Source organism: Talpa occidentalis, unplaced genomic scaffold (assembly GCF_014898055.3).
Source record: "Talpa occidentalis isolate TD23 unplaced genomic scaffold, MPIMG_talOcc4v2.1, whole genome shotgun sequence".
NCBI lineage: Eukaryota > Metazoa > Chordata > Mammalia > Eulipotyphla > Talpidae > Talpa > Talpa occidentalis.
Window position 1 is genome coordinate 17,127,896 of NW_026555331.1, and position 17,874 is coordinate 17,145,769.

Genomic DNA, 17,874 nt, shown 5'->3' on the forward strand with positions numbered 1-17,874 from the left:
CCTGTACAAGAACTGGGGTACAGGCCAGAGGTGTGGGAGGGTGAGAGGATTCACCAGAGACAGAGTGGGGAACAGAACAGGCAGATTGACCAAAGTACACTGCTGAGGGGAGCAGCGAGCGAGTCAGGAGAGGTCTGCTGTGCCATGTGGGTTGCTCCCTGGCTGGGGACCGAACCTGTGCTGCAGTGGCTGCATACAGCTTCATAGGTTGCATCTTAACCCCTGCACCACCAGGGAGGCCCCCTTAGAAGATTTTTAATGGCAATGAATGGTAACAGAAGTGTTACTACACAGCAGTGATTATATATGCTTTTTTTTGTTGTCTTGAGACATCTGTCTTCAGTTTTGTATTTTTTTTCTGGGTGTTTTTTTTTTTTTTTTTTTTTAACTTGGAACTCTGGCCTTTTTTCTTGGAGTCTCCATCATTACTTCTTCATTTTATTTTTATGGCCCCTGATTGATTTTAAATTTCCTAATGATAAAAATGGCCTTAATAGGCATTACATTTTCTAAAATACATTACCTTTCTATTTCTCTCAGCTTTAGAGTTATTGATTGTGGTTGAGTTAAATAGTGCCCTGAAGAATTATAGGATGAAAACTTGAAGTTTGGAGAGGGAAACATTAATTACTAATAATTACTTCTTTGTGCTATCAATTTAGAGCTCAACTTGAACATGACTTATACAAAGAGGCTACCTTGACTTCTTGTACTAGACCAGGTCCCTCAAGTCATAGTTGCTATTAAAATCCTACGCTTTTGCATATACCAAATACACAAATACTTTCTGGCCTGTTAATAAGTATTGATTTTATGGTTTGATTGTCTTGGTCTCCAAAAGATAAGGACCATATTTCCTTGTGCACATACATGTTGACCAGATGGTTGTATATTACAATTTTTTTTTCTTTTTCCTCTCTGTATATGTTTAATTCATGTGAAAGAAAAGTGATTTTAGCTCTATTGATAGTTATATGTAGAAAAAACTTTTTAAACAAATATTTCTAAATGCTTGGAAAGTTTTCAGTCATTTATATTGTTTGACATTTCCAATGTAGTGATAAGACTGTCTGCTTTCCTTGAACAGGAGATTTTCAGATTGCAAATCAGTTATTTAAGATATCTTAAGAATTTAAGCAAAATAGGGCCTCCCCCGTGGTGCAGAGGTTGAGCGCTGGGTTGCGAAGCTGCCTGCAGCCTCCGCGGCGCGGGTTCGATCCCCGGCTGCTCCCCGGCCACCTGAGGAGGGTCCCACATGGCGTGCAGACCTCTCCTGCCGCCCGCTGCTCCCCTCAGCAGTGTACTTCGGTCCTTCTGCCTGCTCTGCTCCCTGCTCTGGCTCTGGTGAATTCCCTCACCCTCCCGTGCTTCTGACTGTATCCAGTGCATGTATAAACAAAGCAAACAAACAAACAAACAAATAAATAAAAAACAACATTCCTCTATTAAAAAAAAAAAGAATTTAAGCAAAATAAATGCTCTTCAGTTAATCTATGTATCAGCCTGACAGATTACCATGAAATTTGCCTTAATTTTTACATGTAGTATATAGAATATTCTATATGCGTCATTCTAAGTACATATTAAATCTAGGAGCGTTATTCTTACATTAAAAATGAAGTTTACATTTTGAACATTAAGAGTTCCCTTTCAATGGAAATGATTTAAATATACTCAGTGAATTTTTGGAATATTTGAAAAAATATAAAATTACATTAAGACTATTTTAAGTGGTATATTTTAATTGGAAACAACAATCCTTAACATTCATAGAAAAGGAAACAACATGTATATGGTCATGATAAGTTCTTCACGGGACAAACTTACATCTGATGCTTTTTCTTTGAGAGAGTGACTCCATTTCGTATAGCTAGTGATTGGCAAAGTAAGTACACTAGTCCACCAAGAAAATTCTCAATTATTTAGGGAAGTAATAAGATGTTTTTGCTGCCGTGAACATGATAAAAAAACAACAACGAAACAGTGAGTTTCTCAAGATGTGCTTCAGGTCTGTTCCAGATGTCTGAAACATATGCTTATTATTAATTTTGATGTTTCATCTCTGAAAAATTAAACATAAGATACTCGTCTTCCTTTAAACATTATCTCCTTTGAGTATTGTTTTGAATGCTTAGTCATTTATATTTCCTTGTAAAAAGCCTTTCTTCTATGCTCTAAACTTTAAAGAAAAGAAAAGCTTTCAGAGAAATGTTTTATTTGCTAAATGTGACACATGTACTAATCAATTTTACTCTTTTAGTGATCATTTCAAAGCTATCCCCAGAGCACCCTGTACAATTCATTGGCATGACTGTAAAGGGTTTGTAATGAGCTGAGTAAATATCATAAAGTTTTATTAGTTAGGCTCTACCACTTCAATATTAGGGAAGTTGGGAAAACAGCCAGATACAAATTTTTCTTCGTCATGTAAATTAAAATTAAAACAATATTCACATACTCTAAAGAGCAAACTCATCTGCATTTTAAAAGATGTTATTTACCTGTAATATTGATCTACTATTATGAATAATGAGTTCCCTTAAGGGCTAAAATTGTGTTTATCCCTAAAAATAGTATGTCTGTCATGTTACCTATCTATAAATTGCATCTGCAACCACATTTCACTTTTTGTTCTTAAACTTTTTAGTAGTCTTCCATATAGTCTTAAAATTTCAAAGCCCACAAGGATATTGACAATGAGAATACACATCTTTCAGTTTTATAGAATTGAAATTGAAGCCAAAAGAGGTTAAATCGCTCACCCACCCCTAAGTTACAAATTAAGTTTCTTTCTTCCTTGGTTACATTCAAGCATTCCACTACTCTGAGGTCTCAAATTTCTCACACCTAGTCAGACTTTGTTTTTATCCCTTTACTACTACTATCCTTTTTCTGTTCTTTTCTTATGATGTCTCCTACTCATAGCATTGGTGGTTGGTGTTTTGTTTTGTTTCCAAATTTTCTTTTGATCTAATTGCTCTGTTTTGCAGAATATTCATTAAGTGTTCAGATTGACTGTCACATGAGATAAAAAATTTCTGATGGCAGAGTTTAACTGTTACCCTATTGACTTTTCTCACTTCTGCTTACTTTGAAGAGACCTCTTTGCAATCTCCATATTTAAAATGCTTCTTTTAATTTCCATTCTTTACAAAGATACTACACTATTCATTTTGTCTCAAAAGTGGACTTCTTTTGGCCTTTATGTGCTTTCTGTTTTGCTCCATTTTAAGAACTTTTTATTAACTGACCAATCATTGTACATTTTTCTAAGGAGGAGTAGAATATTTTACAAGTAGAATGGAAAAGGTGGATTAAGAATCATAGAGTCAGGTTTTGGAAGCCTTCTTTGTATACCAAGGCAATTTTAGAAAGAACAAACCCACCAGGAATTTTAGAGAAAAAACATTTACTATTCAGGATGTACTATACCATCTTGTCTTTTCAAATAAAACTGAAACGCAAAGCTAGACCTGTGAAAGGAGATTTTGATAAAATAGCAACAAGGAGCTACAGATTATGAAAATGTTTAGATGTTTTTATTTACTATCAAAAATTTAATTTTTTAATCTTTCAGACATAAGATTCTAAATATGTTGACTAAGAACCCACCATTTACCAAGAATATGGAGTCTCCTCTGTGCAATGAAGCCCTCGTAGATCAACTTTGGAAACTTATGAATTCTGGTAAGATAGCAGTGGCTTTAAAAATTTTTTTTTTTTTTTGGTTGGAGTATTTTTTACTTTATAGCAGGTTTTTTTTTATATTTAGAGAATTGAGGTTAATTTTTCGATTTTTTTAAAGTAATATGTTTATGATAGCCATTTTGGCAGTGGTAAGTATCATAACATTGGAAGGTATACTCACTTTGCCCCACAAGGCAGTTGAGGATACAAAAATTACAAATTATATGTGTTTACAGAGCTATAAATATGAACCTTTGAGATATTTTTGTTTTTAAAGGTTACAGAGGGTTAACAAATTAGTCTTCTCACCCTTTCCCTAGTTGCTTAGTAGAGTTTCCAGAGGCAGCTAGCTTTTGTGTGTCCTTTCAGGAGTGGTACATGCCATTGTTGCTCACCTTGAAGATCACGGAGTCTCATCACTGTTGTAATTTCCAGCATTGAATGACGTCAAGAGGCAGGATAACTCAGTGCCTTAGAGCACTAGCTTTGGAACCAATTTGCTAAGAGTGAAATCTCAGTTCAATTTTCACCATCTCTATGACTTATTTAAGTCTTTGATTTTTCATTTAAAAATTGGAGGTGTGGGCCTCCCCGGTGGCGCAGCGGTTGAGCGCTGGGTTGCGAAGCTGCCCGCAGCCTCTGCAGCACCGGTTCGATCCCCGGCTGCTCCCCGGCCACCGGAGGAGGGTCCCACATGGCGCGCAGACCTCTCCTGCCGCCCGCTGCTCCCCTCAGCAGTGTACTTCGGTCCTTCTGCCTGCTCTGCTCCCTGCTCTGGCTCTGGTGAATTCTCTCACCCTCCTGTGCTTCTGACTGTACCCAGTGCTTGTATAAATAAATAAATAAATAAATAAATAAATAAATAAATAAATAAATAAATAAATAAATAAATAAATAAATAAATAAATAAATAAAAAAATAAATCTTTAAAAAAAAAAAATAAAAATAAAAATTGGAGGTGAAAGTGACACCAACTTCAGCAAACTGCAAATTAAATGAGTTAAATTTTAAAGCAGTGTCTGGTTCATATTAAGTGCTCAAAAATATTCTTATATTAACAGTAAAGATATTGTTTCTCATATATTTGTACTGTTTATAATTCCATTTTTGTACATAGTAATATTTGCTATTTTTTAAATTGAAACATTGGTCTTTTCCAAATTGACTTATAAATGTGTATACTTAAAGATCACAGTGCAATACTACCAAGTAGAGGCACCCTAGTTGCTATTTCATTGAAATTTAATAAGATTGAAAATATTATGACCTTTTCTCAGAAAAAAAAAATCAAAAAATTAAAAAGTGCCATTTTTCAAAACAAAAAAATTAAGACCTTTATTCTCATTGTATCAAAAACAACACATAAACCAGTTTATAAGTATATTGTCAAATTATTTTTCTAATGTTTTCCTTAATTAGTAGAAGAATGATTGCTGCTCTTTGCACAAGACTTTTTTTTTTTTTCTCCTGTGGTTACCTTAAAGGATGTTATGGCTGTTATTTAGATCTAGGAAATGAACACACAAATCCAGGAACTTATAAATGGTCATTCAACAATTAATCAGTGGTGTGAACTCTACTTTGTTGACTATATTCTCAACAAGAATGCTTGATTTAATGAATGTGATGGAACACACTTTGAGGAAAACATAATGAAATACAAAGAATTCTCTCATTACAGTCTATGGAAGATTTCTTAGACAAAATAAGTGTGTTTAAGATTAATGGGACAATTTCTGTTTCTATAAAAACATTTGAAATCCATTGTAAAGTTGTAATTGTACAAGTGAAAGCTGTGATTTATGTTTATTATTTAATTCTGATTGTGTTTAGTATGAAGTTGCTGCTTTGGTTTGGAATTCTCTGTGCCAGTAATCTAAACAAAGGAGATCAGTGAGGCCATAGTCATAAACAGTTTATTACTCAGCTCTTTAAATTTTTAAATAAATGGAGCAATATGAACAGTGGGAGCAGCATGAATAATTAGGAAGGCTGTTTTGTTTTGTTCTTTTAATGTTTTTGGAGAACATTGGACATTAGACATGGAAAGTTATCTAAGGGATTGTTCATTTCCCTTCCAAGCCTGAAACCCAGGGATACATGAGTGAATCTGATCTAATAAGTCCATTTCCTTTTTAATTTATAAAGGGTTTCTTTTTTATATATGTAAAATTAATATAATTATAGGGGGTATCTGCATAAAAATAACAAAAAGGGAGATATTTACATAATTCCATTATACCACCACTATTAAGATTTGGGTATATTTGGCCTTTAAGGAAATAAAAATGTGCATGTGTGATCTGTCTTTGTGGTTGTCATGAAGGTCTTAAAATAGCATTTGATCATTATTTGATCAAAAATATTTCCATTACTGGGCCTCCCTGATGGCGCAAGGGGTTAAGCGCCACTCTATGAAGCAATCCGCAGCGTCTGCAGCACAAGTTTGATCCCCGGCCAGCCAGGGAGCAACCCACATGGCACAGCAGACCTCTCCTGACTCACCCACTGCTCCCCTCAGCAGTGTTCTTCGTTAATCTGCCTGTTCTATTGCCCACTTTGTCTCTTGTGAATCCTATCATTCCCCCCTGCATCTCTGGCCTGTACTCCAGCTATTGTATGCATGAATAAATAAATCTTTAAAAAAAAAAAAGAATACTTTCACAATAGTTTACTTTTTTATGTTGACACAAATAACATTAAAAAAAAACAAAATTAGAAAAAAATTTCCATTACTATATTATCGTCTTACTATAGTTATTGTTTTAAGAAATAGTAATGAAAACTCACCAGTAAAAAACGTTATGAGTTTACACGTCATTGTTTCTGCTGAACTCTGCCTACTTCTCAGTCCCTGTTGGGGCTTTTGGATTATCTGGTCAATTTGATTTACATATGAAGAACAAATTAACTTTGACCAATGTGGATTTATCTACATGTGGTCTGTCTTATTCCAAGTGGATTTGAGATAATTATAAAATTTGTTGAACTCATTTAAAATATATTCGGGAGGGTGTCACTGCAGTTAAGAAAACATCATCTTCTGAGATATGATCAGGTACATTTGATGAATCAAAACTTGTTTGCTTGCCTGGTTTTAGAAACTTTTCAGTAAGAGAATAATTGTGGTAGGATGCATAGGAACAGAATTTAAAAAACAAATCAGGGTCTCCCTGGTGGCACAAGAGGTTAAGTCACAGCACTTTGGAGCTATCTGCAGCCACTGCAACACAAGTTCAATCCCCAGCTAGCCACGGAGCTACCCACATGGCGCAGTAGACCTCTCCTGTCTGAACCCCTGCTCCCCTTAGCAGTGTATTTCAGTAGATCTGCCTGTTCTGCTCCCCACTTTGTCTCTGGTGAATCCTCTCACCCCTTGCACCTCTAGCCTGCACCCCAGCTCTTGTATGCATAAATAAACAAATCTTTAAAAAAAATAAAAAATTAGTTTGACAGTAAGGTGAATTAAGTAATTATATTCAGGTTTTTAAACATTCATATACCATTCAATAAATAGTAATAATAATATTTTTATAGCATACTAGGGGAATTTGGAGTTGAGGTACAGAAAGTAGGGGCTATTGGTAACTGAATCATTTTCATGGCCATGTGGCAGAAGGAAGGTTCCCCGACTTTTACTTTTGAGCCTCCAGCATTGCTTGGTCTTTGCATGGTATGTTGTAGTTCACTAAGCTAAGTTCCGGATGCTACTGCAGTATCTTTACAAAGTTTTTAAGGAAATACACACACACACACACCCCTGTACACAGATGTCTTACCCATTCTTTAGTTTAATTCCCCATGTAACTTTTTCCTTCCTAACCAATTTTGTTTTTAAAATTTTCCAAAGTTAGACAAATTTAATGAATTGCAATTGAATGCATGTATTTTTGGTTCAGTTCTTGCATTAAAGTGATAGCAGTGGGAGGTGTAGCTAAAAGATTAAATAAAGATGGGTCTTTAAAATGCTGAAGGCAGAATTTTTTCTTTTTTCGGTGGGACCCTCGCTGGTGGCCGGGGAACGAACCGGTGCTGCAGAGGCTGCGGGCAGCCTCTCAGGCCAGTGCTCAACCGCTGCGCCACCAGGGGAGGCCCTAGGAGGCAGAATTTAGGAGATGTCTAAGGGTCTGTACTAGAACTGATGGATTTATAATCACATAATTATAGATTAAAGGAGCTGTTAAAGATCATTTTAGTTAATTGTTTTCATTTTAGGGCCCAAGCAGCTGACTTGCCAAGATCACAAAACTAAATAAGCACAAGTGTTTTTTTTTTTTATTCAACTTAATTCAACTATAATAATGTGACAACTGTTACAAGAGTTTTATTCCAGGATCTTGAACTGTAAAGGAGTTCTGATTTTCTGTTTTGTTTAAGAAACTCAATTATTCATTCATTCATTTTCTACATGGAAATAGAATTAACATAAACCATGTTCTAGAGGTTCAATACATTTAGCAGCTTTCATTGTTCTGCCTAATCACCCCTAGGCTTTCAGAAAACAACACTCTAGCTCATCAGAGTAGACTTGCTTGTAAAGTTTTTTAAACTTTGAGGGAATTCATGCATAATTGCCAGTTTTGTTTTGATGTCATTTATAACATATAAAGGTTCAGGGTAGTTTCTTGCAGCAGACATAATTAGGTGATACTGATCTTCAGAGTTTATTCTTCCAGTGTAAAGGTACCTAAACCTCTCTAGTTTTCTTCCTGATGGAATTGAATAACCTGCCCTTTGCACAACCGTTACATATGTAAGATGTTTTGAAGGAGGAGAATAATGAGTACTTTCAAAAATTTACACTATATCAGGCCATTAAAATGTCCAGATATACTTATTCCAGAGGAGGAAATGAATTTCTATTGTAAAATCCTTACTTTCATTCTGTGCTGTTCTTCCCATTTCTAGTTTCTCTATAATTTTTATGACATAAAAATTTCATCCTCCTTAAATGTTCCTGCCCCTTTCTCTTGCTTCTGTAGTGGTATGTGTCTGTTACCTTACCACACAGTAGCAAAATTGAAAATACCTTAAATAAGATTGATGACAGTTGTTTTACAGCAATGCAAAAAAATAGCCTAGCACACCGTAGTATATAGCATGAACTCTGTAAAATTATAATTTCTCCTATTATGGATTTTCTTTATATATAATGAATACAATATTCACTTATATTTTACAATAAACTTTAGCAAAGCCCCCACTTGATTATAATTTATTTACTTTAATATTTGCTGCTGAAAACCACCAAGCTTGATATTTATGTTGTCCAAATTTGCTGTAGCAACTTTTTTCCTTTTTGTCTCTCCTTTTTAAACATTATAGTATGCTTTTAAAACCAGAGGAATTCCCATAGTCCTTATTTTCACTTGTTTTTAATTCCCTAGTTCTTTTTAAATTCTGCCTAGAAACCACAGAGATTAATCCTACATTGCAGATTTCACCTGGTCAGTTTTATTTCATGGCAGTATCTCTCTGGAGTCCTCAAGTAAGGACAGAGTGGAAAGTAAGAAAGAAGTCTGGCCTGTCATTGTTACTAGGTTAGGAGTAATCAGAGACTAGATAGTTTTTAGAGATGAAAAATATGAAACTCATAAAAAAAATGGAAAGAATTTACCTCCAATCTTTAATAACTACTTTTAAACTTTTCTAGAGAGTCATCTTTAGGTCTGTTGCCATCTCTGGCAACAACAAATACCTAGGAGAAGAGTGCAAGTAGAAAGGTGTTTCAGGGCCTCCCTGGTGGCGCAGGTGGTTAAGCACAGTGCTGTGAAGCTGTCCGCAGCTTCTGCAGCGTGGGTTCGATTCCCAGCTGGCCAGGGAGAAACCCACATGGCGCAGCTGACCTCTCCTGTTTCTCCTGGTGCTCGCCTCAGCAGTGTATTTCATCAGTCTGCCTGTTCTGATCCCCACTCTGTCTTTGGTGAATCTTCTCACCCTCCCGTGCATCTGGGCTGTACCCCGGCTCTTATATAAATAAAATAAATCTTTAAAAAAAAAAAAAGAGGGCCTCCCCTGGTGGCGCAGTGGTTGAGTGCTGTGCTGCGAAGCTGCCCGCAGCCTCTGCAGCTCCGGTTCGTTCCCCGGCCACCAACGAGGGTCCCACATGTCACGACAGACTTCTCCTGCCGTGCCCGCTGCTCCCCTTAGCAATGTATTTCGTCGATCTGCCTGTTCTGTTCCCCGCTTTGGCTCTGGTGAATTCTCTCACCCTCCCACGCTTCTGACTGTACCCAGTGCTTGTATAAATAAATAAATAAACAAACAAATAAATAAATAAATCTTTAAAAAAAAAAAAGGTGTTTCACAAAATATTTTCCTGTATAATAAGTTAATTTAGAATTATGTTATTTCAAGTAGTGTAGGCTTTCTTAACCATATTTAAAACCTGAAAGTAATAAATTCAAGTTAGGAGAATATGTTTCAAGTGGTTGGCTTTGTGAGGCTCATGGAGTGCTGTCATCCCAATGGACTATTGAAGAAGGAAGTCAGGCAAGATGAATAGAGAATGGATGGATGTGGAGTAGTTACCAAGGAGGAGGAATTAAAAGGGTGATTTAAAGCCAGGAAAAAAGTACTATTTTTGGAATATTAGATTTTTAGTGGATACCTAATACTTTGTAAGAAGAATGGTGTGATAGTAATAAATGTTATTCACTAACATGAGTGAATAACATTTATTATTTCTGCAACAATTTATAAGCATCTGTATTAAGATAACAATCATATTTAGAATTTAGAGTTCTCCTTTAGGTATCCTAATCCTTTCACGCCTTCACACTTTACAGGTTCTAGAATAGCTTGAAATGTATGAATAAATGTACATATTGACTTTAACTTCTTTATTACTTACTTTTTAGGTACTTCACATGATTGGAGGTTACGGTGTGGTGCTGTGGACTTGTACTTCACACTTTTTGGCCTCAGTAGACCTTCCTGCTTACCCTTGCCAGAACTTGGTTTAGTTCTTAACCTAAAGGAGAAAAAAGCTGTCTTGAACCCTACTATAATTCCAGAGGTCATAGCAGGCAATCAAGAAGCTGCGATTAATCCAAGCAGTCACGCACAGCTAGTTGGATTTCAAAACCCTGTAAGAATCACATGTATTACAGAAGATGCAGTTTTGTTATAAAGCATCATGTTGAGAAGACAATTGTTTCCTTGGAATTGGAAGATTTTAAAGCCACTGTCACGTACTATCTTAAAAGCTGCTGGCTGACATTTATTTAGCCCTTTATATAAAGTACTTATCACTTCACATAACTATACATAACAAATAATGTGCTGCCAGTCCATATACTCCCTTCTGTGATTTTTTTTGTACTTGAGCATAGAATTTCTTCGTGGAGTAGTAGAAAATTTAAATGAATATTTAACTTATTACATATTAACTTGTCCATGTATGTTAATGGTAAACTGGACACAGGGACTCTGCCCTCCCCCACCACCAACTCTGTATACTTAGCACTAGTGCAATTCTAAACATATAAATGCCTGGCAAATGCTTATTGAATTCAATCAGTCAGTATCAAGCCAGGTAAATGAGATTTGGGAGGAGATTATGCATTAAATATTAAAAATTTATATATGCGTATATGTGTTTGGCTTCATGAAAGCCAATATATTTCAGCTATGTATTATAAAATTACCAGATTTTTTAATAGAAAAACCTGTAAGATACATATTAATTATTTTATAATAATTTAAAGAAGGTTTTCTAGAAATTTCTTTCTGATGACAAAATGTCCCCAATACCTCAAGCTTCATTTTTCACCAATATTTAGACCAGATTACTTGCCTGGCAATTCCCTACTGGTGTTTTAACACTCTTAAAAATCTGATTCTCTCTATAGTAGTTAGTAATAGTCATCTACAGATTTTAAAAAATACAGCAATACTCATTTGTTGTAAATTTAAAATGTATCCTTGAGTTTAGATTATGAAGAAGGAAATTTCCATAGGAAAGAGAGTTTCTTTAAAGAACTCTTTGAGATCCAAATATTTATAAATATGTGGAAATGGCTGTTTATAATTCTTGCTCATATATGTTAATTCCAAATTTATACTAGAAATCTTCAGAATAAGAAGAAAAAATGACCCCAAAAGACATACTCTTTTGGGTAAGCTCTGAAAGTTTACTTAAATGCTTCCTCCCTCCAAAAAGACCAGCAGACAGGTAAAGGTGAAATTTATTTTAAGCCCTTTGCTGATAACATTTAAGCACTGGGCATGTTGTAATCTGCATGGTTGCTGTAGCTGTTAGTTTTCAACTATGATATGAGCTACTTGTCCTCAGAAGTCTAATTTTGATCTTGAATATTGCCGCAGGAAGATGATCATCTTGCCAAGGAAGCATCATGTAATATATCAGCTCATCAGCAGGGAGTGAAGAGGAAGGCTGATACACCACTGGGGTCCCCACTAGAACCTGGTCAAATACTGGAGAAGAATGAGGATAGCAGTAAAGTCAAACTCAAAATCAGAGTAAGAAATACAGGTTAAACCTGTATTAACAGTGTAGGATATATACCTTCTTGTAAATCTTTTTGAGTACTTGAAGTGGTTTTTCCTTAGCAGGAACACATGGGACAGACTGAATCATAAAAGAGCCCAAATGTCCATCTAATACATTCCAACCAATTATTTAAATTCCATTATCACATATGTCTTCTCTCTTTGGGGGAGGAACTATATGTGCACAGTCTACCACAGCTCACTATTTCTTCCCACGATGTAAAAATAGATTTTAGTAGCTAATTTATTTCTAGTAATTTCTAATCAGCTTCTTTTGGAGGCTGGACTATATAATCTTTTCTTTCTCTCAATGCTTTTTGAGAAAAAGATTAATTTTACTGTAAGATTATTTGGGGTTATATCCTATGGCCTCTCCGTTACTTTCCTAAGAGCTGAGATCCAAACATTAAGTGATCTTATGGTTCTTTTTTTCCTTTCTTTTGTGTATGTGCATTTTAGTTTTCAAATTCGCAAGATGAGGAGGAGATTGATATGGATACTGTCCATGATAGCCAGGCGTTCATTTCTCATCATTTGAATATGCTTGAAAGACCATCAACTCCAGGTATGATCTGTGTACTTCTCTCGCAAGGGTATGGGGAGACTTCATGTGTATCACTATTTTATAATGTGTTGCTTTATTTTCAAATGACTGTTATAAAGGATAAAAGTGACCAGTATGGAATAATGCAGCCTATCCTCAGGAAAATGCTTTCTCCTTTTCTTTGAGTCCCAAGTGAGTGGTTGTCCTTTGTAGCTAGGGTTTTGAACTGATGAACTATATAGCTTATCAGCCTAGCAAGTATGGTAAAGAGTGGATGCGACTCAAATCAAAATGCCTAAGTGAGAAACATCCAAGTCAATGAGGATGAAAAATTTCTACCTTTTTAAATGTTGCCATAAACTGAGTTATCTCACAGTTACCTGCTGCATCCACATCTGCTGCTGCCTTCACCAGTGGTTGAATCATATCGAGGTGCTGCTAGCAACAGTGGAGTGTCCCATTCTTGTTATGTGTGTCAGTATGAACTCACCTAAGTGAACAACATAGCTCACAATAAATGATATTTTTAAACCAATGATACCGCAATAAAAATAAATACTGAAAAGCAAAATAAACAGTTCAAAAACAATGTATGAGGAATATAAAAATAAAATTTATTAATTAAAAAAAATAAAAAAAAAATAAAAGTTACATCTGAAATAAACAAAAAAATAAATAAATGTAACATCTGAAAAAAAAAAAAGTGAAAATCAAAATCAACAAAAAACTATGAACCAGAGACACTTTTTGGGGGGTGGGGGCGGGAAGGGAGGGATTGGGGTCAGAATGGGGGGGTTGCAATTGTATGAGGAATATAAAAATAAAATTTATTATTTAAAAAAAAAAGAAAGTGAAAATCAAAATCAACAAAAAACTATGAACCAGAGACACTTTTTGGGGGGTGGGGGCGGGAAGGGAGGGATTGGGGTCAGAATGGGGGGGTTGCAATTGTATGAGGAATATAAAAATAAAATTTATTATTAAAAAAAAAAAAAAAAAACATGTTATTTGTGTCAACATAAAAAAGTAAACTATTGGGCCTCCCCGGTGGCGCAGCAGTTGAGCGAATCTGCCCGCAGCCTTTGCAGCGCTGGTTTGATCCCCAACTGCCGGGCGAGGGTCCCACATGGCGCGACAGACCACTCCTGCTGTGCATGCTGCTCCCCGCAGCAGTGTATTTCGTTAGTCTGCCTGTTCTGCTCTCTGCTATGTCTCTGGTGAATTCTCTCACCCCCCCCGTGCTTCTGACTGTACCCAGTCCTTGTATAAATAAATAAATAAATCTTTTTAAAAAATTTAAAAAAAAAAGTAAACTATTGTGAAAATATTCTTTTTTTTTTTTTAAGATTTATTTATTCATGCATACAAGAGCTGGGGTACAAGCCAGAGATGTGGGGGGGATGAGAGGATTCACCCGAGACAGAGTGGGCAACAGAACAGGCAGATTAATGAAGTACACTGCTGAGGGGAGCAGTGGGTGAGTCAGGAAAGGTCTGCTGTGCCATGTGGGTTGCTCCTTGGCTGGCCGGGGATCGAACTTGTGTTGCAGAGGCTGCAGATTACTTTATAGTGCAGTGCTTAACCACTTGTGCCACCAAGGAGGCCCTATTGTGAAAATATTCTGTAATGATAAAGATTGCTTATGTTAAAGGACTAAAATACATTTTTCTCTCAAAGAACTTGTAGTCATCACATTAAATCATTGAATGAAAATTATATATCAATAATTGCTTTTTTTTTTTTCATAGGCACGTCCCTTATTTAAAAAATGCCTTTTTGCATAATTCTGAGTTTCAAATCCTGAGAAAATGTGTAATTTTATTTAGTGAAAAAATACATGCTTTAAATGTCATGATTTATTAAGTAAACAGTATCCTAGAGATGATGAATTAAGTTTATAATACATTCTTTTAATGAATTTTTATGAATGCATGTCTATGAATATGACTTTGGTTTTATTCTGGATATTTTATCTTTCTATTTAAAAATTCCATTCATATTTCATGCTAGTTGTCTTTTCTGATTCTCACTTTTGATTGAGTTTTTTTTCTTTTTTAACATGTTCCATTTGCCCATATTTCCCTTTAATCACCATGGTCTGCTTTTTGTTTGTTTGACTTTTGCCTTTATTGGTAATGAGACCTAAATTATTTTCACTAGTATCTAATAATCTTTTTTTTAAAGATTTATTTATTTATGCATATAAGAACTGGAGTACAGGCCAGAGGTGTGGGGTAGGGGTGGCAGGGTGAAAGGATTCACCAGAGACAGAGTGGGAAACAGAACAGGAGAATTGGCTGAAATACACTGCTAGGGGAGCAGCGGGCCAGTCAGGAGAGGTCTGCTGCACCATGTAGTTCCCCCCTCTGGCCAGCAGGGGAACAAACCTGTATGGGAAGCCTCATAGTGCTGCTTCTCAACCCCTTGCACCACCAGGGAGGCCCCTAGTATCTAATAATCTAAAGGTGGCCCCTAGTATCTAATAATAAATAATATTATTATTAGTATCTAATAAATCTAAAGGTGGCCCCTAGTATCTAATAATCTAAAGGTAGAACATGAACCAAAAAATATTTGAAAATTGACAGGTCATAGGTTCTTTGGTTTTTTATAATTACAAGGAATCTTAAAACAATCCTTTCATTACTGTTAATTAAAACACTGAGAGATATAAAAGGACTTAGATGACACACTCAAGTAATAGCCACTTCAAAACTAGACTCAAATCTTAGAACTTTGCCATATAACAAGTGATGGAATTGAGATAGGAGAATGCCTTTATGATATATCTAATTTGTTGATAATTTAGAATCAGAACCTGGATCTCTGATACCCACTATAGTGCTGTTCACATTATACCATTAAAACATTTCATACTTTAAGTATCTCCAATACCCCCTAAATTGTTTTCATCTATTTGTTGTGTAAATATCATTATGAAATTTACCAGCAAATTTTGGGGAAGTGAGCAAACTTTACTATATATAGTTCCACATAAATAATAAAAAATAGTGCATGATTTCTGCCCCAGAATACAGCATCCAGTTTATATATTTAGCAGGCCATAGTTACTCCCATGAAAGTGTAGTGTCCTCAGACTTAGGCATATAGAACCATGACAAAGGATTAAATCAAATAGGATCTTCAGTAGTTTTAAAAGTGACATTCATTTTATTATAATTTGACTGGTTGAACTGCTTCTGTGTTTTAAGGTAACTTTAAAAACCTGTCAGGCTTTTTTCTTTTGGGGAACAAAAAGAATGAATTCCTGTTTTTTCTTGTTGGCATGTTAGGGCTCTCTAAATATCGACCGACTAGTTCCCGATCTGCTTTAATACCCCAGCACACAGCAGGCTGTGACGGCACACCTACTACAAAACCTCAGTGGACTATGGAACTTGCACGGAAGGGAACAGGTGAAAGTATTATTATCATCATTTTGCTCAAGAACATTTCTATAAACTTCATTAAGTTTCATCAACTGAAAAGATCTAAGGACTTTGACTTTCCTTGCAATGGATTGGCTTTGTATTATCTAACATATAGCCTATTGTAAATCAGAAATTTTACTACTTCAAGAATAATCTGCTCCTATTATAGAGAGCTTGGAAGTAACCAAAGAGTAGAAAGATGGGGGTGGGGGGGAACCATCTCTCATTATGCCACCCAGGATATACATTTTATTCGCATTTTGTTCTTTCCTTGCAATGCTGTTTCTAAGGATATTATATATGAAAAACACCAACTTCAGTAGAAAGTGTCAAATCTGTGCCTTTCTACCTTTGTAAAATACAAAAATAAACTATTTCTCCCCTTTCCCGCCCCCCAAAATATTTATAATGGATCATTCTTGAAAAAGTGATGTTCCACTTCAATAACTAATACGTTCTGTCTCCTCAAGTACTTTGGTCTAATTGGGCTTAAGTTTATGAAAGGTAATTCAGTTCAGATGTGTTTCTACCTATTCTACTATTTCACATAGTCTTCTGCTTACTCTGTTCCTCTGTTGCTTATAAAAGAGATTATAATCCAAATAAAGTGTGAGCATTTGATGTGATGAGCTACTATGAAACGGAGATTCAGTCTTCAAGTTTTGGAGAAACAGGGAGTGAAAAGCAAGATACATGAACAAAATAATTAAAGAATAGCTTTTCCAGAAGTCATTAGTCAGACTGAAATTCCAACTGGTGGAGTTGCTTGGATAAACCATGTTTTTTGGTTTTTGTTTTTTTTTTAATATAAACAAGACTTACTGACTTGAGGAGCTTAGGGATCAACTTGCAGGAGAGTGCAAACAAAAGCAGCACCTCAAGATATTTTGATTTTGAGACCCCAGCCTGTTGGTTGCTTATATTATCTCTTTGTGTGCTCTGTGTATGTACTGTAGTAGATTCATACAAAATCCATTTCAGCAGAAAATAATCTGAAGACTTACTTCAACGTTTTGATAAGTGAATTTTGGCTTTTGTTGGCTTTGCCTAATTCTGGTTTTTGGAGTAATTTTGCTTTATTTCACTTACCAAATGTTAGTAGACATAACTTTTTTTAATTATCAAGCTTAGTGAGCTTCAAATTTCTTGATACAGTTTGAGAGCGCCTGCCTTCACACCTTTAAAAAAATTTCCCTAACTAACAAATACACTTTTAACTTATATCATCTGTGCTCAATAGAAGAGTCAAACCTAGCCATGTGGGCAGCAGTGTTTCTGAGAAAGGCGCACTCAGAGCTCCATCTTTTGGAATGTCAGAGCACTTGAACCAAGTAAAATTGGCAATAAAAGCAGGAGGTTCCTCTCTTACTGCTTCCCTGCAGTTGGCCAGGAGTCTATCTCTCTCTGATAGCTAACTTGGCCTGGAATTGAGAGTTGGGGGTTAAGAGAAGACATAGAAGTGAAGCTGAGACCTCTTAAGTTTCTAGGGATTATACATTAAAGTTCATAGTGATTTTTTTGGGTGTTACTATATTCCTCTGTTGCAACAGAGGCATCTTTTATTTTGTCAATTAAGTCTTCAAAAAAATTTTGTAGTAGTTGACTGTAGAGAGTACTGTTGAAAGTAGAGATTATATGTAAAAATGTAGATTTCCAGCTTTTTTGGAAAAAGTTAGCTCAGAGGCCCTCTCAGGAAGG

At 35.6% G+C, this 17,874-nt stretch overlaps 1 protein-coding gene across 3 annotated transcripts in view; it reads left to right on the forward strand.

The window, feature by feature from the left end:
* The window catches only part of TAF2 (TATA-box binding protein associated factor 2), a 66,725-nt gene that overhangs the window by 37,020 nt on the left and 11,831 nt on the right, over positions 1-17,874 (forward strand). Inside the window, exons 22-26 of one of the 3 annotated variants that reach the window (XM_037502279.2) lie at positions 3,578-3,687; positions 10,548-10,777; positions 12,016-12,171; positions 12,661-12,766; positions 16,039-16,161. In XM_037502279.2, the coding sequence (XP_037358176.1) occupies positions 3,578-3,687; positions 10,548-10,777; positions 12,016-12,171; positions 12,661-12,766; positions 16,039-16,161 (725 nt within the window). Of the gene's footprint in view, positions 1-3,577; positions 3,688-4,056; positions 4,245-10,547; positions 10,778-12,015; positions 12,172-12,660; positions 12,767-16,038; positions 16,162-17,874 lie in introns of those variants that run through there. The other 2 variants (XM_037502286.2, XM_037502296.2) reach the window with 2 other exon arrangements.